Source organism: Merops nubicus, unplaced genomic scaffold (assembly GCF_000691845.1).
Source record: "Merops nubicus isolate BGI_N331 unplaced genomic scaffold, ASM69184v1 scaffold4962, whole genome shotgun sequence".
NCBI lineage: Eukaryota > Metazoa > Chordata > Aves > Coraciiformes > Meropidae > Merops > Merops nubicus.
In genome coordinates this window covers 69,550-94,985 of record NW_008591471.1, presented here as the reverse complement: position 1 = coordinate 94,985, position 25,436 = coordinate 69,550, and the positions used below count along the sequence as shown (strand labels likewise).

The following is a 25,436-nucleotide window of genomic DNA, read 5'->3' as shown; positions in this document are numbered from 1 at the left end:
AAGCTGGATGTGGTGTGGCAGTGTGTGGGAGCTACAGTAGTGGCTGTGATATGCAGTGGTGTCCTGCTTGCTTTAGGATGCCAGACTTTTAAGCATTGTGCCAATTCTGGATCTTGTTCTTACACGTAGGCTCAAAAACTTCATCGATGTTGACAAAAGCATCCTTGTCACTGTTCAGTTTTGGAAATGGAAAGTTGCATCCAGTCCTGTGCAGATTGGCCTGCCTCCATAGATCCTTGTCTATTGTCAAAAACTTGTGATAATTTTTTCTTTTTCAGTGAACAAAGTTTCATCAGTAGTTAGGGGCGGGGTGTAAAGATGTCAGCTTCAGAGAACAGAACTAACTCCTTTGTTTGCAAAATACTTCCCCCACTTATAGAGCTAGATTGTTCTCACTGAGAAATTCTCTGTGCTGGACAGTTGTGTGGTTTTATGCTGGTTAAAGCTTTTTGTTGCTTAGCTTAGTGTTCCGTTTCATTTTATCTATCTTAAAATTCTTTCTGATAGGGATGGGGCATGACTGAGGAGTGAATGTTGCTGTGCTTCGAGGGTGGCATTAACATTGTAATAGGGAGTGAGGGAAGGGATAGATACATGTTGCTTTTTGGAAAGTGGATTCTCAGTTGGCTGCTAAAGTTGGTGCGTGAATGAAATTCATGGCTTCAGAACTATGTGCTTGCGTCCTATTGAATTTTGATTTTAGGTTTTTGTTCTAACAACTACAAAACATTTCTCGAAAAATTTCCCCTACAGGATTTTACTGAAAGATTTGTCATTGGCAGGGTTTTCTCTGTAAGTTTGTGTTGTCCTGGTGGGTAGTCAGTTTCAGTTAGAGCTGACTATCATTACTTTTTCCATTTGACTTTCAATTTGCAGACTTTTCAATTTATTTCATAAGTACTGTTCACATTTGCTTCTCTATTTACTCAGTATACAGGTGTTTAGGAACAGCAGTTTAGACTGCTGAGCTTTTGACATTGAAAAATAGAAGCAAAAAATTGTGTGAGTTTTAGCTGCATCTTCGGTTGTTTCAAAAAAACCTTCCCAAATATCCCATTGTGTTTTGCACTTGGAGTATTGCAATTTTTACATTTTTTTTTTTAATTTTATTTTTTTTTTCCGCTGTATTGATTGCTAAAGAACCCAAAGACATTATTTTTGAAAGGAGGGAGTTTGTAACACCAGCCTTCAGTAGTATATATTGCTGTTCAGAACAGCATACCAACGTTTGCTTTGAAGCATTTAAGGCAAATATATGAACCTGCAAAACTGAGCCTAATGGAAAGTCTGCTATGAAAGTTGGTGGTCTGGTTGTCTTAGCAGAGATGTGAAGGAGCAAGGCCTTCTTGATATCATAGTATCCCCTGATATGTGCATTTATGGCTGAAATTTTATGAATAATTGTTATAATTCTTTTTTAAAAAGTCACTGATCACCTGTTTATATTTACAGCTATAGTTATACTGAATCATTATTTAACTTACATTACTTTTTTACATAGATTACACTCAGCATCTCCTTACAGGCAAAACTGTTGTGCAGAATCTTTTTTGGCAAGCACGGCAGAGGAGAATATTAAGATTGAAAGGAGTATTTGCATTGTAGAAGTACTTGAATATTAATTGACATAACTTCTTCGTTAACTGTTGTGGAGTTTACTGTTGTTGCTCTCAGTATTTTGTGGATAAATGCTTGTTCTGCGAATAGGGGACTCTAGTCTGGTAGCCCAACACCTTTTTTGAATTCTAACCTTTATGAGAAAAAAAAAAATTAAAAAGGAGTTAGTCAATGATTTTTCTGCTATAAATTCCTGCACATTTGAGCACACAGTAGAGGAAAACTGTTTTAAGAGAACTTTGCCATGCTGTTGATTGCTTGCTGCTCTTATTGGTTGGCTGTTAATTGAATGTATGTTGTTTATTTTCACTAACACCCCTAGAAGCCCTCAGGGAATATTGAGTGTCACAGAGTGATAAAGCTAATATTTACTGAGCCCTTAAAACAAGAAGGGAGTGGTTGCTTATTTAATGGGGATCTAAATTAGTGTGGTGGAGAATATAGAATACCATGATATAGTCGGATGATATTTTAATCTGTTCCATGGGTAGTGGTTACTTTTCTGAAAAGGAAAATATCAAGGAGAAGACTGTATGGTGTATTCCTGCAGTGTTTTTACTCTTACCTACATCTTTAAGATCATGACAGATTAAAAATAATGTCTTTGTAATCTTGACATGATAACTGTTGCGATTAACAGAATCAGTTCTTCAGACTTTTGCAGTGCTACAGTCTAAAACTGTAATGAATTTTGTTTTTGTGTCATGTCGGTTCTACTGTCACATAGCTGTAGGCAGAAGAATCTTCTCACAGTTCATCCTCTGTGGTCTTCACCCTTTCCATAGTGATATAAATATACAAGCACAATCATGCTATTTCTAGTTTACTTGCTTTTTTTCTCTCCATTTGTTTATATATTTTTAATCCTGTGGGCTTGAGTTCAATAAATTAAATGAAAATGTTGCTGTTGTCTTTAACTGATTTTTTGGATGACTTCCCAAACATATCTTCTGATACCAAAAGATTATTTATTCTAGATATATGAGAGTCATAGGGATATAAATGTGATACAGAAACAAGCAAATAGTAAATATTTGTTAATCACTTTGTAGGTAATTTAACAGTTGACGAGTGTTTGCCTATTTGTACTAGAGCTTTAATGCTGGAGCTCTGGTGATCATATTTTCATGCAGGAACAAAAGTTATGTTTTCTTCCTGTGTACATTTGACATGATTAGCATAATTCAGATCTTTGTTATAACTGTTCTATTAGTAGAACTTCCCTATTCTCTTTTTTCAGAACTATTGGTATTATTTGCTATTGCATTTTTAAATAAATGTGATCTAACAGATTTCTAATAATAGTTAACGTGGCTCATCTCTTTGGGTCTCAAAGAACAGAAAGATGGGAAAAAAAAATTTCCTTTTTGTCCATTTTGAGTTTTCTCAGATAGTGCAATGGTTTTGTGAGGCTGTTAGGCTTTTTTTTCCTCTGCTATTACTTTATTTTTATATTTTTGGATGTCAACAAGTGATTTGTAAGTGTAGACCACTAATTTAATATAGGATGTGTTTTATCTATGTGATAATTATTTTCAATATAGTATTTATTTTTTCCCGCAATACAAACTTTTGTGTTCTTTATAACTGGACCTATTTATATTCCTTTTTTTTAACCTTAGATAATATGCCTTCTTTTTTTTTTTTTGTCGTTTTTTTTTTTTACCTTGCATGGAGAACTTAAATTTCTAGTGAGAGAATAGAAATGCCTTGCTTCATTACTTCATGCAGGTTAGTTGTGTGCACTTGTAGCAGTATTTAGTAAAAGCTGATTATTAAGTCAACAGTGTATTGGTCTACTTTCATAAATCCACAGAATATAAATGGAAGAAATAAATTTACAAAATTCTACTTAAAGAATTGATTCTACAAATGTGCATTCTTAACATAAGTTTAGAATCTTCTGAGTGCAGGAAAGTATTCTCCCTATCTTAGACTTCATGTAATTCTTGATCCTGAAACTTTGATGTAGAGTGGCAGGTAGCCTGCCACACTTTGGAGCCCCTATGGGGCTCTGCACAGTGCAGATCTCTGTTCCCTCCTGGAAAGTTGGTCTGGGATCGTGGTGTTCTGGACCAGGGAAACACCCTTGTTTTAGGAATGAGCACTTTTTAAAAATAATAAGCTCTCCAGGTATGCGTAGTGTCACTTAGATTCGTGACGGGTTGAGTGTATATTTAATGATACCTCATTCAAATTTGTGTGATATGAATATCACAGTATCTTGGAAATACACGAGAAATATGCACTTGGCTTCTTTTTGCATAAACTAGTAGCCTTGGCCACCATCTCTTATTATGTTTAAATTGGCTGGACTGCTTGTCAATCCAAATCCATGAACACTGTCAGCATGCTCTGGGTTGAGAAGTGCTTAACTGTATTTCATACTTCTGGCTTAACATGAAGTTTTCTGCTTTAAAATGACAACTTAATTTGATACTGTTCTGTTTTAGACATCCTTAGCGACACGTTTTGCCCAAGAAACGTTTGGAAAACAGTATAAACAAACCATAGGACTGGACTTCTTCTTGAAAAGGATAATACTGCCAGGTAAGAGAATAAAAACTAATGCTAAAAGATTGGACAGCAGTAAGACTTGCAGAAACAGATTCTTCAAAGTAATGTATACTAAATAAGCTTAGTACAGTGCTTTTTGTGGCAAAGTAAAATGGCTTATTCAGGGAAAATTTTGTTAGTACTTCCTTGCCAGATGACAAAGGGTTATGCATTTGCAACTTGTGTCTTTAAGTAAAAAAATTAAAAGTAATGCTACCTATATTAACGATTTTTATTATCTCTACTTGAGTATATTTTCTGTCCGCGTGGATAGTGTAACATAAAACAATGAAAGGGAGCTTTAAATATATTCGTTGAAAAAGTATATACATTTTGAAAGAATTTTTTTTTTTCTTTTTAAAATGAAATATATAACTTGTGTTTGAGTTGTGTGAGAGAAGCATAATGCAGCTATGGAATCGCAGTGCTCTAATATGTGAATGCTGTTTTATGCAAGGCAGCATGAAATTGCTGGCATTTAATAGACCACTAAAATTTAGGGTCCCTCGGCACTCATAAAAATACAGTTTGAGCATTCAAGATGTTTCACTTCACGACGGCAAAGAAACTATTTAGATGCCAGTTGCAGCACACGGCATAGAAAATGCAAAGAAATAATTAAGAAAGAATAGTTACTGGTAGAAGTTTGTCTCTGAACAATTAGGGGTTTGAAATAAGTCTTAATGGATTTGTGCTTGCTCCATTTCTAAGTATGAAAGTATTTAATTAAATGTATTTTCTTCTGGCTTTAGAAATCAGAAGAAGTTAAAGTATGTACAATTATTAAAAGTTGTAGAGAGACTTGATAAAGTTGATGCAAGTTCTGTCTTTTTTTCCTTGTGGAGGGTGGGGAGGGAAGCAAGCCAAGAAGTGAAGCATTTTAGCTGTAACCTGAAGTTATAAGAAAATGTCTACAGTTCTTTAACTTATTTTGTTAAAAGTATATTGGCAATAATTTCTTGATTATGTTTATACGGTTTCTTAAGTGAAACAGAATAATCTTTTCAGACTGTTCCTGCATTCACTATTTTGGTTTGGCCATTTTGCTGTACTTTTTTAGTATCTGGTGAGTGATAAAGTACCAAATTTCAGTTTTTATTTCTCCATAAAATCAACAGAATAATTTTTTTTATTGTTCTGCTCATGCCTCTAAAAATACCAGTGTGCATAATGCTTAACAGCAGTACTTGCAAGTGGAACGTGTACACAAATCATGCAGTGTGCATGCTGAGAACTTGTATTTTTTAATTTTTTTTCCAGCTGTTAATCATACAGAAGCTATTAGGACATTATTGGGATTCTAAATATTCTTGTTGAGTAGAAAATTTGGAACATTATCAACTATTGGTTCATTCATGTTTTACTTTCTTCTAATTTATTTTGTAATAAAATCAGAATGTAGATGAAAGTAGCACCAAAGCCCCAGCAAAGTCTATTTTCCTCATTCATCATTAATAAAATAGTAATGTGCATGGAATGCATTCATACTCAGGAAAAAGCATTTTCCTGTAGATTGTCATTCTGGTTTTTGTCTGTTCCTACATATGTGTTTAGGTATATATGGATTTCTGTGTTTTATAGGTAAGCTGAACTGGTGGTGGGCGGTGGGAGGGAAGGAAGAGGAGAGAGAGGGAGGTAAAGTTTCCAAATACTGGAATGGGAAGCATTAGTTAAGTAAACGGATTTTTCTAATTTCTTGATTAGTTCTGGGTTTGCAGAGCTGCCGTGTTTACTTGAAATGTTAATTCATACTGCTGCACAGAAATTACCATGGCTGTATCTGCAGAAAAAGAGGCACCTCGATTTCTCTTATTTAGTAGGAGAACTGATGAATACTAAAGGTTCAGTATTAGATTTTTTTTTTTTTTCTTCTTTAAATGTAAGCAGAGATTTCAGAAGTTAAAATTACTGATTTCTAGAATTGCCCAGAAGTTTACACTAGGCCACATCAGAAATGCAGTTTAGCTTGTAAAGTACTGTTTTCCTGGTGTGGGTTTATTTATTTATTTATTTATTTTAAATTTTTAAAAATAAAAGCTGTATGTCTCCAATTGTTTTAGTAACTGATGCAGTTTTGCAGTGAGAAAGGTAAGTATTTTACATGGTAAAACAATGTGGTTTAACAGGAATAGTAAATCCCTTGGGTAATTTTGAACAGTATGACTTTTGGTGCTCAACTGTCGACAAATTATCTTTATGCAGCTTGTTCAAAATATTTTTTTCAAATGCAGATCTATTTCAGTATATTTATTGATGCAGTAGCTTGTATAGTCTGGGGGCAGCCATGCTGGAGATTGTACTGCTTAAATGGTGTATCTATTAGTCAGAGGGTCTGCTGATAGAGATTCTTAAGAGCCATAGTCAAGTACTTTTAGGAAGGTTATGGATGCAGTCCAGTAAACAGCATTCTTCTGTTAAAAGCATATTTTTTTTAAGTCATTAGTGCAAAAAGTCAGCAAATGTGTTTTTAGTTCCATTTTGACTGTACAGCACTTTAAGTAAGGTTAACTAGTGCACCAAGCATACTTCTGCAGGAGCATTCAATCAGCCTGGTGGCTTCAGTTCATACCAGAAGCAGTCTAGATACCTGCACTGTTATTTTGCCTCAGTTATTTTACCTTAATATTAGTGTGCATGTTCTGCAGAATAAAAAATTACTACTGTGGTTTTGTGTATTACATATTTTTTTTTGTGGGATTCTTGAGTTATTGGTATGTTAAACTTGTTTCTAAGGACTGTCTTATTATGCATGGCTTTTTTGGTTGTCATTCTCCAGTTTGTATGTTCCTCTTATATCTATGAGAAAATAGATTTTGAACTCTTTGCAGAAAAGTTTAGGTGCTACTATCATAATTAATTAAATTATCCAGAGTATTTTTACATCTGTGAGAATAATCCTAACGTCCTTTTTTTCTCCCCCAAAATCCATCTGAGCACAAAGTAAATAAATATTACAGGAACTAACTGGAAAAAAGGGAAAATAACCATTTTGCACTGGAGGTGATCGCCGGGAATTTGAGTGGCTAGTGAGGTCTTCCTTAAGAACCCCTTCACCTTAAATGAACACTCCAACCTTTTTTTCCCCAGTTGTCTTTTTTCTATTGTTAGTGAAGGAAAGTAAAAAATTCATAATAGTAAATTTTTAAGTCAACCAGTGACTGTTACACCATTCAATTTGACTTCCTGCATTAAAGTTTTTCATATAATTTTTTACAGTTATCCAGATACTAAGCCCAGTATACTGTGCATGATTACTACTCTGAGGAGCAGAAATGATGTTATAAACTTTTTGAAGCATTTGAACACAAAAGGCATCTGAAAATTGTTGCATTTGAGCAGGATAATATTTATAAAGCTTTTTTTTTTCAAATAGCTGGCATGAATGACATGGTAAATTTCCTGTAGAATACGTACAGCCAAGTTAGAGGTGGAATACTGCAGCATGGTGAGCTTTTAGTTTGTCTACCCCCTGAGAATGCAGTCATTTTGAACTGTGGATTGACCAGTTTATCCACTCCAGATGCTTTAGGGATGACTTGCATGCATTGTTTGCAGTCACTTATATTCTAAGCTTTTAACATAATTAATTAATACACAGTATATGCACTGTCAAAACAAATAAGCTTTTTATTCTATGAAAGGTTGAGCTGGAGTGTTTGTGATTTGTTTACTAATTTTCATGTAGAAATTCTTTGCCTTTGTGTTAGATAAAACTCAGTCTAACTTAAAAGTACTGTGAATAGATTGTTTCACATTCATCTTTATATGTTTGAGACCAAAGTAGCAGTTTAGGAAATCTGGACTTTTAAACAGATTAAAACAAGATGCATCATAAAAATATGATGTAGTATATTTAATACCACAAGTAGCATATATTCAGCTATCTGGTTCTAATTTGCTGATTATATTCACTGAGTGCTGGGATATGTTTCTGTGGAGCACGCTCACTTGCATAACTAATGTGAGTGTGTTGGTTACAAATTGATCACAGTGTATAAAATAAAGTTATTGATAAATCTTAATTCAACTCTTTTATGTGATTTTTTTTTTTTATCAGCCCAAAATATTGTGTTATTTTTCTATAAACTCTCAATTGTTATGATGTGGAGTTTGCTGCGTTATTTTTACTCTCGAACGAAAAAAAGATAGAAAAATTAATAGGCAGTTACGATTATTTGCAAGTAGAATTGTTATTAACATGTAAGTTATGTAAGCTGTATGTGGATTAGAAAAAAATTAGACTTTACTGCATTTGAGTTTGGTGCTTTCAGGTAATCAGTACAGTTTTCAACACTTCTCACCATGTAGAATAAGCCAAATTATACTTTCATGTGTTTGTATGCATGTGGGGCTGTGCATGTTGCTCTGTGTGTATGTTTAGTCTGTGGGTTTCTGAGCTGTTAGCTTACAGAATGTGCAGATTGTGGCATATTACATATTCTTAATTTACACTGATTTTTTCCTTTTTTTGAAAACCTTTGAACTCTGAAAACAGTTTTAACATAGCTTAGAGGCTGTTTAGAGTAGAAAGGGAGAACTATTCTTGGTGTAGAGTTTTGAAGATGAGATTCTGTAAATCATGTCTAGTTTAGTTGCTTACTTTGGGGTGGTGGGTGGAGGAAATGATCGTTTGCATCCTCAAATTAAATATGGGTCAGTATTTCCATTTTTTAATCTGTCAACTATGTAATTATTTAACAAGTATAGTAGAGTACTGAGAGCATCACTACCAAAACACAGTTACTGTGCAGATTTTCTGCACTTATAGATTTGTAAAGAAAATTTGGAGGTGCAGGGAAGGGACACAGAGTATGAAACTATGTGATTAAGTTACATTAATTGTATTACCTTTCAATTCCAAGTGCTACAGAATAGAGCTTTCTATGTAGTGTTTTACGTGTTTATTCAGTGAGATATGTGATTTAATTTATATTTAGGAATGTTATACTTCATGCAATTCAAATTCTTTTCTGTTAATGTATTCAATATGTTAATACTTAGCTATGGCTTTACTGCATCTTAATGACTTAGCTGGACATAGGTGACATTTATCTAAATGATACAGTCATCTTTGTCTTGAAATTTAGTTACTATTAATTGTATACTTGTAAAAAGCTATTTGTGTTGTCAGGTGAGAGCTCTATTACCTGCCATGATAATGTATCTTTACATGCTATAATAATATATCTTTAACTTTTGTTTGTATCTAAATTTTCTGGGTTACACAATATCTCTATCATTCTCTTTTTCAGGAAATTTAAATGTTACTCTTCAAGTGTGGGATGTAGGGGGGCAGACGATAGGAGGCAAGATGTTGGATAAATATATTTATGGAGCTCAGGTACAGTATGAATGATAATTGTATCTATAGTATTTATGTAACAGTCATTGAAATTTTGTTCTTAAAATTATACATACCTTACAGGTTGTTGTTTTGTAGATATCAAAAATGTTGAATCTCAACATAAACTTCATTGATATTAATATGCAAGTCTAATTTTGGTATGCAGTTAATTTTTTAGAGCTACATAAAAAGCAAAGCAAAGGTGTCCATTTGTAGATCTGAATAACTCTCAAGAACAAATGCACATTTCCATGCTTTGTGTCCTGAGTTAAGAAAAGCAGTCATAGTAAATAGTGAAGGCTATTTGGATATCCACATGGTAGATGGAGTGGCTGCTTTTAGAACAGATGCCTCCTGGGGATCTAGAAGGAGGAAATTAAGAGCAATCCTACACCATTAAACTCATACATGCAACTGGGGTTATAAGAGGGCAAACAAAAGGAGGCAAACAGGTAGCTTAATATTTTTGCAGAACTGCTATCCAATGAAAATTAATTTTATCTTGGTGTTAACTGAGCAACTTGAAGTGAATGGTAGGATTAAGTAAGACCTAAATATTATAACAATATCTTGAGTTATGGAGTGATTTAGAAGGATGTACTGTGCCAAACTTCTTAGCATGAGTGATCCTAAAATGTACTCTGTTCTTTAATTTAGAGTTTGTAGTGAGGACAATAGACTTAACATGTTTTATTATATATATTGTATTTACCTGAAAAGAAAGCAAAGGCTCCTATTTTTTCCCCCAATACTCTAAGCAATAGAATATGGAATCCTAAAAGTTTTATTGGACAGAAACTTTGTACTAATAAGTAGAGCATAAGAAGATTAGAACATATTAGTTAATTGGATAAAGACAAGCTTGTCAATTTAACATTTTGTCACTTTCAATAAAGTCTAAACGTTTTTAGCTGTTGCATCTCTTTTATAGCACTTTCTTGTTTTTTAATATAAACCATTTTGCTGCCCTGTTAAAGTTCTACCAAGCAACAGGAGAAAGTGGCTTCCATGACAGAGGGAGTTTGATTAATCACAAATTGTTGACATATGCTCAAAGTAAACTCAGTGAAGGAAATAAAAGGCTGTTAACCTTTTCTGTATTGAGTCTGGTGATAAACTTGGGAGTTCCTTATCAGCAATAGCAGGTCAAAAAGTTAATACCAGTGCCCGACAGCAGTGAAAAAGTTGATACCACTAAGCCTAAAGTTACAGAAGTTTGATTTTTAGTCATTCTGAGCACATTAACAAAAAAACACTACGTCCAATCTCTTCTGACTTAATTCTCCTCCAACCCTAACTGTAACCCACATTTTTTTAATGTACCAAAGGCTGTTCTCTCACCCACTGTTGCAAGTATTTCCAGTGTCTGTGATAGGCTTCTTATCATCAAAGCTGAACTTGTTGCACACTTTTCTATTAGGTTTATAACAGCACCTGTTAAAGACACATAACAGTATCTTTATTTTCATCTGTTCATGAAACACCATGAATAATTTGGAAAGACACTGCTTTCAGCTTGTTTCTAGGGAGAAGCTCATTTCATGTTAAACATCTGTAGCTTTGTAGAGGAAAAAGAGCAAAGATAAAGTAGAACAAGTATGAGTATTTAGAGAGAAAAATCCTTTTCAGTACATATAAAAGTTCCTGTGAGTGGACAGCAAAGCAGCAAGGAAGTAATTGGGAAGAGCTAGCATGGAATTAGCAAGGGTAAATTGTGCCCATCCAATTTGATTGGCTCTGTGGAGAGGAGAGCAGTGAATGTCATTTAGCTTCACTACAGCAAGGTCTTTGACATAGTCTCCCATGATATTATTACAGACAAAATACAGAGAAACTGCATTTTCTGGCTAGATGGACCATAAGGTGACTGAAAAAGTATATGGAATGCTGGACTCAAGGGGAGATGGTCCATAGCTCAGTGTCTTACTGGTGCCTGGTTACAAGCTGTATTTCTTAGGGGTTTGTACTGGGGTTATGGTTTTTATTAATTCTTTGAATAATGGAACAAAGTATTATAAGTTTGCAAATGACACCAGACTGGGGAGGACTGGTCAATATGCTGGAGTGTAGGGCTGCTCTTGAGAGAGACCATGACCAAGTGAAGGAATGAACCAACAGAAACTTTGTGAATTCACTGAAGACAAAGTGAAGTCCTGCATCTGGGACAGAATGACCTTATGCATGCTGGGTATTGACTGTTGAAGAATCCACTGAAGAGCATCCAATGAAGGGCCATGAAGCTGATAATGGACTGGAATATGTGAAGAAATATGTGAAGAAAAGATGGGCATGGAGAAGAGAAGGCTCAGGGTGATCTGATCAATGTATCTAAATACCTGAAGGGAGGGTGCAAAGAAGGTGGAGTCAGGCTCTTTTCAGTGATGCTCAGGACAAGAAGCAATGGGCACAAACTGAAACGTGGGACAGTCCCTCCGAATATCAGGAAACACTTTTTCACTGTGAGAATGACCAACCACTAGCATAGGTTACCCAGAGAGGTTGTAGAGTCTCCATCCTCAGAGATATTAAAAAGCTGTCTGGATGTGGTCCTGAGCAGCTGCCTTTAAGTGACCGTGCTTGAACAGAGGTGTTGGACCAAATGACTTCTAGAGGTCCCTTCCAACCTCAGTCATTCTGTTAAGGTGGGAGGCCTACTGGAAAAAAACCAAACCCAAACAACAAAACAGTTGAATGTGAGTCAGCAATGCACCCTTGCAACAGTAAAAGCTGAGTACTGGGCTGTGTTAGTAAGAATGAGGTAGGCAAATCAAGGAAAGGGTTTATCATCTTGTCTGACATTTTTGAGGCCACTTTGGAGTACTGTGTTCAGTTTTGGGTTCCCAAGTACAAGAAAGCCTTTAAAATAGTGGAGTAACTCTAGCCAAGGCTGCCACGAAAGAAATATGTTTACCCATGGTGTGTTGCATTTGGTCAGCGTGTGTAATGCAACTGGGATTTTAAACATCTTGTTCGTGAAATACACCAGCTGTACACGTACACACAGAGTAGATTATTTGATTCTGTTGCAGGAATCTTGTTCATCTGCACATATTCTCCAAATCTAAATAATTCAGATTTAAAGTACACATGTAGAATAGCTTGCAGCATGCCTACAGTATGCATCATGCCTTTATCCAATATTTGCAGATGTTCGTAGTCTTGTACAGACTTCACCTGGTTAGTCCTTGTAAGCTGCAGAAGTCACAGGTGGCTGGATTCTTGGTTTTCTGCTCAGAAATCCAAATGTATGGTAGACCTACTTATAAAATACTATGACCAGCCAGCGATGAAAGTTTTGAGAACCCGCAGCAACTGAAAATTTTACAGTTCACTTGATCTCAGCTGAAATTTGATAAAGATACCAGGAGGAGTAAGTGGAGCATACATCTACACTTTACTGCAAACCTTGCCACTGGAGATTTCCTTCTCTTTGAGAGCTAAATCAATTCCCTAGGATAGAAAAAGGTTTCTAATTCACTAGGATTAGAAAAGGGTAGATTTAGGTTAGATGTTAGGAAAAAGTTCTTCAATAAGAGAGCGATAGATCACTGGAATAGGTTGCCCACATTGGGGTGGAGGCCCCATCCCTATAGACATTCAAGGTCGGGCTTGATGAGGCTCTGAGCAGCTTGATCTAGTTGGAGATGTCCCTGCTTATGGTGGGGGAGTTGGACTAGATGACCTTTGGAAGTCCCTTCCAACCCAAATATTCCATGATTCTATGACAGATGTTTTGGTCAAGGTGCCACTTTTTGACTGAGATCCCTGATTTCTTCTGCCACGTTATAAAATCAGAGTGCCAGATGCGAGCATGAGAACCTACTTAGTTGGCTTGCGTGGTTGCAGTTGGAGAAGTTGGAGAATTTGCAGCTCACTTGCTGTGTTGAGGCAGTTGCGCTTTTTTCCTCCCTGTTTTTTCTCTGGTGTTGCTCATCTGGAACAATATAGTTGCTGCATAGTATCTTGGTAGCTGAATTTCACTGATAGGTGAGAACTCTGCAAGCTGCGGGGGAACAGAGCTTTTTGATCTTTATAAATAAAAAGTGCTAATAAACAGTTTTCTGTCAGTGTTGATTAAAACTGATTTATCTCGGAACGGAGGGAGGCTGAGACTGATCGTGTAGTCAGTTACCACAGCTGAACTGATAGACAGTAGCCCATTCAGTTATGGCAACTTAGTCACTTGTGTTTGACCATATCCACCCTTGTCTATGCTGATGCTAAGTATATGCAGACTGTAAACTGTTTTCACTTGAAAAAATAGTAATTCTGCAGATGTACAAGCTATCATAATAAAGTTACTCTTTTCTAAAATGAATATTCTCTATCTAGAAAAAATACTTCAGAATTTCAGTCTGATGTATTTAATGAATATTAATGAAAATTTGGAAATTAATTTGGTTCCTTCATACTAAAGTCAGTCATCAGATGGGGGCAGCTAAGGATAACCCCAAAGAAAACATATGGCATTAATTAGTGTTTTCTGTAGCTTTCTTTTATTGTGACATATCTTGACATAATCTTGACACCTTTTAATGTAGATTGCCTAGTGTGACTATATTGCCAGGTTACAGTACTTCCATAATAGCAGTTCTACTATATCATAGCACCACTGCTGCTTGCATAGTAAATATTTCAGAACTGCTCCCATCTCTTACCTGTAATTGCTGCCCCTACACATATATCTAGTTTAAAATATCTTTAAGAGCTGGCATATGCTGCTTCCTAAATTGGCTTGTTAACAGAATAAGAGTACTGCAGACTCTACCTTCTCCAGAGACCAGCAAATCATTTCTGCAGTATTCTCAGTTACCAGTGACCTATTTTTGAAAATACTCTGTAATTCCAAAACAAAAAGCACTCACATATACACTAATGTAGGCAAAATGTCTCTCTCACTAGAGTGCAATTATGCAAGCAGGGACTATTTGCCACGTTGCTGGAGACGAGAGAATTAACACGCTGTTCTTGGCGTGGTGTCCACCATGTGTTTCAAACCTTTTCCATGGCAAGGAAATGTGCTACTTTTGTGTAAAAAGGCTAGTGTTAATTTTCCTTCTGAATTCCTCATGTGTCAGAGGGAAACAACAGCTTTTATACTGTCTGCTCATTCTGTACTCCATATACTGTAAGTTTATGGAAAATATGATGCATTTTTGTGAAAGCAATGATGGGGTTTCTATGGTAGATTAAAAAAAGTGAAGTAAATTGTAGCTGTGGAGTTACGACTAGTCCTTCATTATTTATCTGTATCATGCTAAGTTGCCTATAGAGTGGTGTTGTGGCAAAAATCTAAGCAAGAAGCATTTTTTTTATGACCTGGATGTGATGCTGCCTTTAAAAGATCTTAAGATGTCATACCTGCCATTTTTAAGTATAGCAACTATTGACAAGATTCAAAAAAAAGGGGCGTTAGGTGAGCTAGCTGTGAACTTTGTTCAGTGATTTCTTTCATGGCAAATGCACCACGAATGCCCTTTCTTCCAAAGATCTAGGTATGCTGCAGTTGGCTAGAGGACATATAGCAGAATAGCATTTTGGTAAAGAATTGGTTAGAAACAGAGTTGGCCAACCTTAAATGCTCAGATTCTATTAACTTTGTCTTACATCTAACCCTGATAAAGTCATCAGTGCTGAAGATGGTTTAGATACTCTGCTCTGCTTTTTGGTGAGATGATGAGAGAACTTGACCACTGGTGAAAGCAGCATGCCATGTGGTCTTTCTCATTTACGACTGTCAGTCTTATGGCTCTGATTTTTTTCTTTTTTTTTTTTTTTTACTTTTACAATACCTGTGCTTCAGCTTGATTTTCTTCTTTTCCCCTGAGCCTTTAATAACATCAGTATGTCCTTCCTAGACCAAGGCTTGTATTATGAACGGCAAATACATGCACAGCATTTGGATAGTACTAGAAGTAGACAGAAGTTAACTGAGATACAAGATATTAAGGAATGAATTGTACAAAAGTTGGAAGATGAAAGTCGGTACTTAATATTAGATTTGCTTAGTAATGAAGGAAAGATATCAAGGGAAAAGATGGTTATCATAATTCTTAATTTCCTTGAAGTAACCAGTGAAATCTGTTCATCAGAAATTAACAGCACCCATATAAATACATGGAACAAAAACTCGTTTTGCCAACGAGTTGATGGCATTGAAGGAAGAGATAGACTTGTATTGCTATCATAGGGAAGTGAGAACTGATGAAATCTCAGTGGAATCTGTTGCCCTCCTCTGAAGCTGCCTGTATAATGTCTATTTAATTTTTATCCTCCAGTGTATAGTGCCTCTGCTGTCCCTGAAGTTGGTGTATTTCAGAACTTGCTACTCTTAATGTTTACATTTTTTCTAGTATGTACCCTTGCTGTAATCTTCATGCTCTAAGTTAAACCTATTGCTACATGTTGTAATGATCACAGAATCATAAGAAGGTTCAGGGCAGAAGGTATCTCAGGATGTCTTTAGTCAAACCTTCTGCTCAGAGTAGGATCCAGCTGTGAGTTAAGGCTAGATTGCTCAAGGCTTTATTAAGTTCCTTCTCATAAACCCTTAAGGATGGAGAATGAGAAATCTCTTTGGGCAACCTATTCCACTGCTTAGTTCTCCTCATGGTGAAAAAGCTTTTTTTTGTACTTAGTTTGAATTTCTGTTTTAACTTATGCCCATTGTGTTTTGTCCTCCTGCTACTCCTTCACTACTGTGAAAAGCCTGGCCTCTTCTACTTCATGGTTGCTTTTAAGTCCTCCCAGGTCCACCTTCTTTTCATACTGAAGAATTTTGTTCCCATATCTTTTCCTCACAGGGCAAGTGCTTCAGCCTGTGATGATCTTAGAGGCCCTCTGCTGAATTTACTCTACCTAATTGATGGCTTGAGGGGCCTAAGACTGGATATGTTACTTCAGATATGGCCTGACAAGTAATGAGTGGAACAACAGATCCTGTGGTCTAGTGACTGTGCTTCTGCTCATACAGCCCAGGATCACATTGGCTGTCCTTGCTGACGGGGAATGTTGCTGGCCCATGTTTGGCTTGCTGTCTACCAAGACCTGCAGGTCATTTTCATTTGTTCCCCAGCTGGTCAGCCCCCAGTCTGTGTGGCTGATTCCTCCCCAGCTGCAGGGCATTTCATTTGTCCTTGTTGAATGTTGAAAGGTTCCTGTTTGCCAACTCCTTGAGCGTGTCTGCCTGTCTCTGAATGGCAGCCCTAACCTCAGGCACATTGGCTGGTCCTCCCAGTTTAGTGTCATCTGCAAGCTATGTATAAGAGCATGTAAAAGGAGAACTCCTATTATCTTGTCTCAAAACTTTCACCAGTACCATCATGTCTGCCATCAGTCTTGTGTTTGTTGAAACAGTCCATTTTTTTTTTTCTATTTTCTGATGTCAGTCATGGTTTCTAAACCTCTGATATTGTTACTGGTCTCTTTTAGTCTACCCTTTTTTTGACATTCAGTGTCCAAAGCTGGGTGCATTATTTCACCTGGAATGTTACGTGCCAGTGGGATATTTGCCTTTTTTCTACAAAATAAGCTTGACATACTCAAAGGTGATCTACTATAACTCCTTAGTCCTATTGTATAGGACCTGCTAAAAAGCGACATGTTTTCTGTTGTGTGGTTGATTATTGCTTTCTTTGAATTTGTCATGGTACTTATTGAATTGCATCTTATTATTTTTAGATTTTTCTCATCATATCATCTAAAGTCTTCTCAAATAATATTGCAGTCTCTACCAGTTTGTCATCTGTGAAATTAATTTAGTAAGCATGCACTCTGTTTTGTGATCTAAGAACACTCCTCATGAAACTGTCAAGTAAAGCTGGGCCCAGACAAATGCCTGAAGAAATTTGGTTTGAAAATTTGTTTGTATTGACAAGGTGTTATTGAACCAGCTAATTTTGTATGCATTGGATTTTAGAAAGTTTGTGAAAATTTCATGTGAAGAACAATGTTCATGTTTGTTTTTTTTTTCCCTTCAGATGTCAACTCCACGAAAACAAGTGCAATAGAAACCAATTCTGACTTTGTTTCTCATTTAGAAGTTATTTACTTTATTAGGGTATAGTGAAAAGCAGGAACATAAGACTCAATGATTGAGAGGAGAGTGCTTTGTGAAATCTGATCTTATAATTATGGAAGGAGAAGGTGGACATTTGGGCTGTTAATAGGCTGTGCTTTACAATGTTGGGTATTGGTGCTTAGGAACCCCCAGTAATGTCTGCACTGAGTATTTGTTACTTGTAGCCTCTGAAATACATGGGATTCCCTTTTGTTTGAGTTCTTATCACATCTTTAGTTTCTCCTTTAAAAGTTTAAAGCTTGCGAGTAGTTCTTGCTTGCCTTCTACACCTGTGAAGGAAGTAATCTGACCTTTCTCCTCAAAGGAGAGCAGAGACATGACACTCATAGAATCGTTTAGGTTGGATCATTGAGTTCAACTGTTAACCTAACACTGTGAAGTCCACCACTAAACCATGTCCCTAAGCATCACATCTACACAGCTTTTAAATACCTCCGGGGATGTTGACTCAACCATTTCCCTGGGCAGCCACTTCCAGTGCTTTACAATCCTTTCAGTGAAGAAACTTTTCCTGATGTCCAGTCTAAACTTGAGGCTGTTTCCTTTGGTCCCATCACTTGTTAACTGAGAGAAGATACTGGCCCCCACCTTGCTTCAACCTCCTTTCAGGTAGTTGTAGAGAGTGATAAGGTCTCCCCTAAGCCTCCTTTTCTCCAGGCTAAACAACCCCAGTTCTCTCAGCTGCTCCACAGAGGACTTGTGCTCTAGACCCTTCACCAGCTTCATTGCCCTTCTTTGGACCTAGTCCAGCACCTTGGGGTCTTTCTTGTAGTGAGGTGCCCAAACCTGAACACAGTGTTCCAGATGTGCTGTTACTGAGCAGTGCTGAGTGCAGGGGGTTGATCACTTCTCTAGTTCTGCTGGCCACACTATATCTGATACAAGAAATGTACAATTGAACTGCTTGTATTTTTTTTTTTTTTTTTTTCTTTTCACAAAGAGAACAGTGAAACTATAAATAGTATTAGCTAACATCCTTCTCCAGTGTGACTTTTGTCTTGCTATTAGTATGAATAAAGCGTATGCAGTTTGGAATATTTTTAATATAACTAATTTTGCTCATTATGGATTTTTTTTTATTTTTCTGCCCTTGTATTTCAGTTAGCATCTGAATTTGGAACACATGGAATGCAGGAGAAATACTGTAATAAAATGTTTATTACAGAAGCTTGTAATTCCTTTAATTATTTGTTAAAAGACACAATGTTATTTGTTAATGCTCTATTTTATGATAATAATAGATTAGACTGCAAGTTTTACAGTGTTAAAATATTTTTGCAACATGTAACATTTTAAATATATCTTTTTATTTAGGGTATTCTCTTGGTTTATGATATTACCAATGGCCAGAGTTTTGAAAATTTAGAAGACTGGTATAATGTGGTAAAAAAAGTGAATGAAGAATCAGAAACACAGCCACTTGTGGCCTTGGTTGGAAATAAAAGTAAGTTGCTCATACTTATATATTAATTAAAATACTCTGGATGTTGCTCTCTATTGAAGAAGAGGCACAGGGCAAATATCTGCAGTAAAATGAAACTAAATACTGTCTTGTCTGTTGTTAATGTGTACAAATGACATATCTGGGTGTACCTCAGGATTCTGGTTCTGGGCAGTTAAGTTGAGGGACTTGCTGTATCATGCTTTAGCTGGCCTGCAGCCTCTCTGCCTGTGTTTTCTTTACTTGGAGAGCAGCACAGAGGAATAGAGAGATCTCTCTCACCCATCTTTGAATTTGATAGGGCTTCACGATATAGCCATGGCATGCATCTAGAGCGGAGGACTGGGAAGCATTCCTGGACCTAATAACAGGTATATTTCATGGTTCTGTATGTCAAGAGACTGCTAAATTAAGTACTGTTACATATTGTTTAAATTAACTACACTGTGCAGTAGGCAAAATATTTATGAGTGCCTTATTTGACTTTTTTTGCATGCTGTCTGTAGTTTTGCACATAAGGTTACTAACTGCCTGTTGTGTTGGGATTTTTTAAGCTGTTCTCTTTTTGATCGCATAAGTATGATGAAATGGGTTTCTTCTGGACACCAAAACATGCCATTTTAAGTAACCTTCACCTAGTTACTTTCCTAATTGCATGGATTCCAAATTCTCTCATTTCCAGCTAAAAAATCTTACAGAACCATCCTTATTAGCATGTCTGAGGTCTTGATCCTGGCTCTCCTATCTTTTTCTACTGAAGATGCTAAAAGCAACATAAAGCAATTTTAGAAAAAAGTGATGGAAACAGAGAATTTTTTAACAATGTAAATATATTTATATGAACAACAAAAACCAGATTTGACTTTCCAAGTAATCTGAAAAAAAATACCTCATCCAGCAGATTAGGGTTGTTTAAAAGCACTGGAAAACCATGCAAAGACTGGGATGCCGTAACATTTTACGATATTAATTATGAAAGACTACTTATTTTCTTGGAAGAAAACAGAGAAGCTCTTAGAGTTACAATATATAAATAGCACTTCTGAAAGTGTAACACAGACAGTGTTGTAGTCTAGCAGACCAGAGTCAATAATACAGATTCTGTTGAAATGCAAATGAAAAATATTTTTCACTGATTTATATTTTGCCCAAAAATTGGACTTCCTAGCTGGAGTTCTGCAAATCTTATGAAGTATTTACAGTAAGATACACTGTAAAATAGAATAAATAATGTTCTTTTTCAGGAATGATATGGTAAAGATAGCAAATCAGATACAGGTTTCCATTTGAAAGTGGGTTGTTTCTGTTATATACCTTAAGTATATATATTTTTCTCACATACATGCCTGCAATTCTTTAATAGCCAGTATTTCCGTGGCAGCATCTGCAAATACAATATGTTTTTGTGGGTGAGTTTCACTAGCCAGTGTCAGCCTTTATCTAGAAAGAGCTTTCATTTTATGAAAAGAGCAGCTGAAGGAACAGTGTGCTTGCTACTTTGTTTTCCTCCAAAAGCTGTGTATAAGGGGAAAAAGCCAACTATTGCTTTCGTGTGACCCTGAAGGTGTTTGTTCTCACAGATGTTGGGAATGCAGGGGATGATGTTTATAGAGGTCATTTTTTTTTGCTTTATATTTATTTCAGCATGATAAAAATTAAAGAGTTTAGAAGTGTATTACTTTTTTTTGAATTCTGTGATAGGAGAATAATATCTAGGAGGGCTTCCAAGCTAGTACTTCAGTGCCTTGTGAGAAGTAACTGTAGTCAGGCTCCTATTGTTACATAAATAGAGAACAAGGTAAATGTTTATATAGAAGCATGGTGTTGACTCTTGCATATTATGAAAGGATAAAGCTAGTAGAAAGTTCTTCAGGTGAAATCACTGTGTTCTGAACAGCTCAGCTTCTTTACTCAGCAAGTGATAAGACACTTCATACGCAATGCGAGAGCAATAATAGGTTGAAAGCCAAGAAAAGCCATTTGATGAATTGATGGACTTACTTGACCTCATGCACCATACAGGAGAAATACTTTCAGTCAGTACTTTTCTCTCTCAGGATTGTACTTGATTTTTGAGCTATACATGTCTTTCAGGAAAATATCCAAGTATGCTCACTTAAAGACTAGAAATATCTGTATTCTAACATCTAACTTTCTTTCTAATAAATGTATTATTTGCAATTTTTAAAAACTTTTATTTTCATTCATAACATGGAAAACACTGGGCCAGTATTTAGATGCCTAGATAAGAATTTGGAAGTACAGCTGAAACCATCCATTTTGAAACCTCAGCTTAAATTTAGTGCTGCTAAAGTGAAGTACACCTAGCTTGGGCTTAGGCTTACAGTTGAACATTTTAACTTACTAATATTGTCTAAAAGAAATGGACATTTTTCCTTTTTTGAGGTAGATACACCTCGTGTCTCTGCTGTGGTGCTTCAGAAATGGGAATAAAGCTGTAATTTTGAAAAAACAAACAAAATCCAGAAGAAAATGCACAATATGATTCTTAACAAAGTAATATAGAAAACAGTACATGTGAATTCCGTTAGATGAAAATAATTTCCTTCGCTAGTATTGTCACTGAAAGCAAATGGTGTCTAATTGTCTACTATCTGTTAAATTATCTATAAAGTGGCATTATTTATTAGCGGTGTTTTTGTATCAATTTGTCGTCACTGTTAAATGCTGTTTAGTTTGCAGAAAATTCTTCAGTATTCCACCAAACATGAAGAAATTGTTTAGTGGTGATTTAAATGAATCAGTGCTAGTTTTGACTATTCTATTTTATTGTACGTTGCGATAGATTAGAAGCATGAACACAGTAAGCTACTCTGTCTATTTAAAGCATGACTATTAGCTTCAGAGTGGTGGCAGTTTATTAAAATGACCTATTGTGATTGTAAGAGATTAAGATTTATTATGAAATATCAGAAAGGTAATTTCGACCTGTAAAGCTCCAGTCAGTCTCCAGTCTCTCATCCATCAGAAATTTATTTAAAAATAATAGAGTATTGTGAATTAAGATTTCCTAAATTCTGGACATTCCCACCTTTCCCCGTCTCCTTTTTTTTTTTCCCCCTTTTTTCTTCAGGACTAGCTAAAATGAAGGACTGTCATTGCCCACTAATTTATTAAAAATATTTGAGAGAACTTGAGCTTCAGAGATGCAGTCCTCCTTTGTGAAAGCGGTACTTTATTTAAGGTGACTTTCTTCCTCTTATGTGCTTAGTTTTATATTTCATTCCTTCCCTTGCATTTTTTTTTGTCCGTAACCTCACCTATACATTTGGTCAGAGAGCTGCTACTCTCTTGGAGAGTTCTCTAACTGATTTGAGTCAAGCTTTTGCCCAGACCTGCTTCTTACATTTGCATGATTATCAGTTAATTCTCTGTCTTTCCAGAGATTTTTGTCTGTGCATTTGGTAAACAAAGAAAGGAGTTGTAAAATTTAATGAATAATTTTTCTTTTTCATGTTAATTGTAAGTCGTAAGATCTTAATAATCCTAAATTTTACAGTTGGAATTGAATCTTAAGTTTAACTTTCCTTGTAACTAACTTCGTGATACTTTAATCTTATTTAATACAAAGTATATTTGAAGTGTACTTATTTCTTTATTGCTAATATCACTTCATTTGCAGCAGAAATAGGGGAGTAAACCTTATCGTTAAGATTAACAAATGCTTTTGAGTTTCAGTGCAGTAACTTAAAATTTACAGACGTTGCTGTCAGATATTTTGACTTCTATTTTATAGTATAAATGAAACTAGTTATCAAGTGAATGAGTTGTGTTTTGCTCACTTTAGGATCTTTGCTTAAATTCGGTATTGTCAAAGTTCAGTAATCACAATGGATGTTCTGGTTGTTAGTGTGAATTAGAGAGGTTTGACTGCTCTGAATGACTGATGTCTTTCTTTCCTTTCTACTTTGAGTACTTTATATATTTTCCTCTGCACTAATCTATGAGCAGCCTCCTCAAGTGTCATACCAACATTTTCAGTGGATATATTGTAAACAAAAATTAACCCAGGTTGCATGGGAGCTAAACTCATTTTGATTTATAGCTACCAAGATGGTCTTAGGGTAGTGGTTATCTGTAGCTTACATAGGGGGTAGGAATTATCAGGTATGAGTGTATAGTGGATGGATGAATGATTTCTATTCTTAGAGATGCTAACCAGATCCACTCCTCAATAAAGACTAATAACTCAGATTTTTAAACAGTCTTCATGACAGATGAGGGCACAGAGGAGAATGCATCAACACTAATTAAGAATGTTGACCGTTTGTTCGTCTTAGCTATGATTAATTGATCTTGGAGTGCTATCTCTGAACAGGAAGTGGTATGCTGTTACACTGTGAAGTTTAAAGGTTACATTTTATCATTCCCTTTAATTTGCATTTACATACAAGGTGAAATGTTTTTATCTATCTTATCTGAGCACAGAAAGAAACATTTTTCAGCCCAGACACGGAAGAATGTTCAGTGTACTGTGTACTATTGTTAATCAGTCTACTTTTGAACCCTGTTATTGCCTTATGCCTGTAACCTTTCTAGTTGTACTTTGAAAATTTCTTCATTAATACTAATTTTGAGATTCTGGCTTATTAAAATTCAGAAGTATGGGTTAATTTTCTTGTCCCACCCAACCTCTCCGATCTGTTTTCTATTCTTGTTTCCTGTGAGCTTGCACTTGTTATGTCCTTCACCCGTAATTAAGACGAGTGTGGAGCAGCAAATGCAAAGACCCCTGTTTTGAGTCTTGCCTGATATACTAAAGTTCCTGTATGCTGACAGCAGGTCCAGTTACCTGAGCCTCACACAAGCTCCTGGGATTGAAGGGTAAACTACTTACATGTAGAGACTCCCTTAAAATGAAAACCTTGTCCTCTGCTATGGTCAATTTACCAACTTATTTGAATAAACGTAGAATGCTACCATGTTTTAAAATATGTATAGAATGCTTGTCTCAACAAACTCATAAGATTAATAGAAAAGTGCAGTCTTATGGATTTATTTGTTTCAATAGTTTGATAACTTTTTATATTTTTAACAAGAAACTCAAATTAATGAAAGAGAAAAATCACAGTTGAAAATGCTCTTCTATTCACTGTAATATTATATTTTCAACCCAGTGCCTGAATGTGCTCTGCATTACTTCAGGGATGAGAGCAACCTAGAAACATAAACATTTTTGAGAGACCTTGCTTGTCTGAGAAACCATCTGTCTTGTGAGATTTTGATCCTAAATACTACTTGGGTTAATATTAATGGGGCTGGCTACCATCACAATTGAAGTGATCTATTTAATTATGTCTGTTAAATTGCTATGTGTACAAGTGTATTAAAGTGATATATGCCACACAGAGATACATAAACAGAGACAGAGCCTCAAGTGTAGCTCTTTAGAAAGTTGCTGAGTTCACAGAAAATGATACAGAACAAAAGAAGGAAGGTTTACGGCTGTTGTGTAGTATTTACTTAGGTTCCATTGGCTGAGAAGGGAAACCACCTGGCAGAGCAGATAGCAAGGATCTGGACCTTTGTGCTCCATTCTGGCCCCAGTCTTCATGTAATCTGCTGTGATAAATGTGTCTATTGCATCTGGTTGCAAAGCAGCTAATGTTATACCTGGACCCTTCTTTCAGAACCCTTCATAAAGACATCTCTTGGCTGAGAAATCACAATGGACACAGCAGCTGCTAAATCAGCTGGTTAAAGGAAGATTTTTAGATTTCTGGACTTTCTTCCAGTGTGGCAGCCATTACTGGAGCATGTACACAGGACAGGCTTTGATGGTGGTTCTCGAGAGCCAAGTGGCCTGTGCTAGAATGCTATCAAAAACACCAACACCCTACACACTGAAGATATGTTACTGTTACACCGCTTGTCTGAGTTTGAGATTTGTACAGCTAGACAAAGCTCTGATAGAAACAGGTGTTGTTCTATGAAAATCGATGAATTTGCATTTATTTGAACCAGAACAGATTAGCTGTTGTACTAGCTGCTTACTGAAATTAATGTTTTCTCATTCAGATCGTGTGGCACTTTGACAAGAAAGTGAGGATGGTCATGAACTAGTCCAACTGATAGACAGTTCTTATCTGATGCTTTTTTATTTTAGTGTCTGTGAATAACCTGTTTTCTTCTTCCTGCACTTAAAATCATAAGGCTGCACTCCAGTTTTTTATTTGCACACATAAGTTTTGCCTGCTAAGACCAATGAAGAACTAAGGCCAAGTTCAAGGATCTGGGAGAATATTGTTAAGGTAGTTGAAACTCAAATGCCAGAGTAACAGAAGTGCCAGTAAATAACATTTTCTCATTCACTAACAGTTAAACTTAAATTCAGAAAAATCTTTCAAGTTGTCATTGAAAAATGGGAATAGGAGTAA

The 25,436-nt window shown here is 35.9% G+C and overlaps 1 protein-coding gene across 1 annotated transcript in view; it reads left to right on the top strand.

Moving 5' to 3' along the window:
* Positions 1 to 4,070: 4,070 nt before the first annotated feature.
* Positions 4,071 to 25,436, top strand: part of RAB28 (RAB28, member RAS oncogene family) — a gene marked incomplete at its 5' end in the record, with an annotated part of 59,153 nt that continues 37,787 nt past the window's right edge. The window contains 3 exons of the mRNA XM_008950264.1: positions 4,071 to 4,167; positions 9,426 to 9,514; positions 18,912 to 19,041. Of these exons, the coding sequence (XP_008948512.1) occupies positions 4,071 to 4,167; positions 9,426 to 9,514; positions 18,912 to 19,041 (316 nt within the window). The remainder of the gene's footprint in view (positions 4,168 to 9,425; positions 9,515 to 18,911; positions 19,042 to 25,436) is intronic.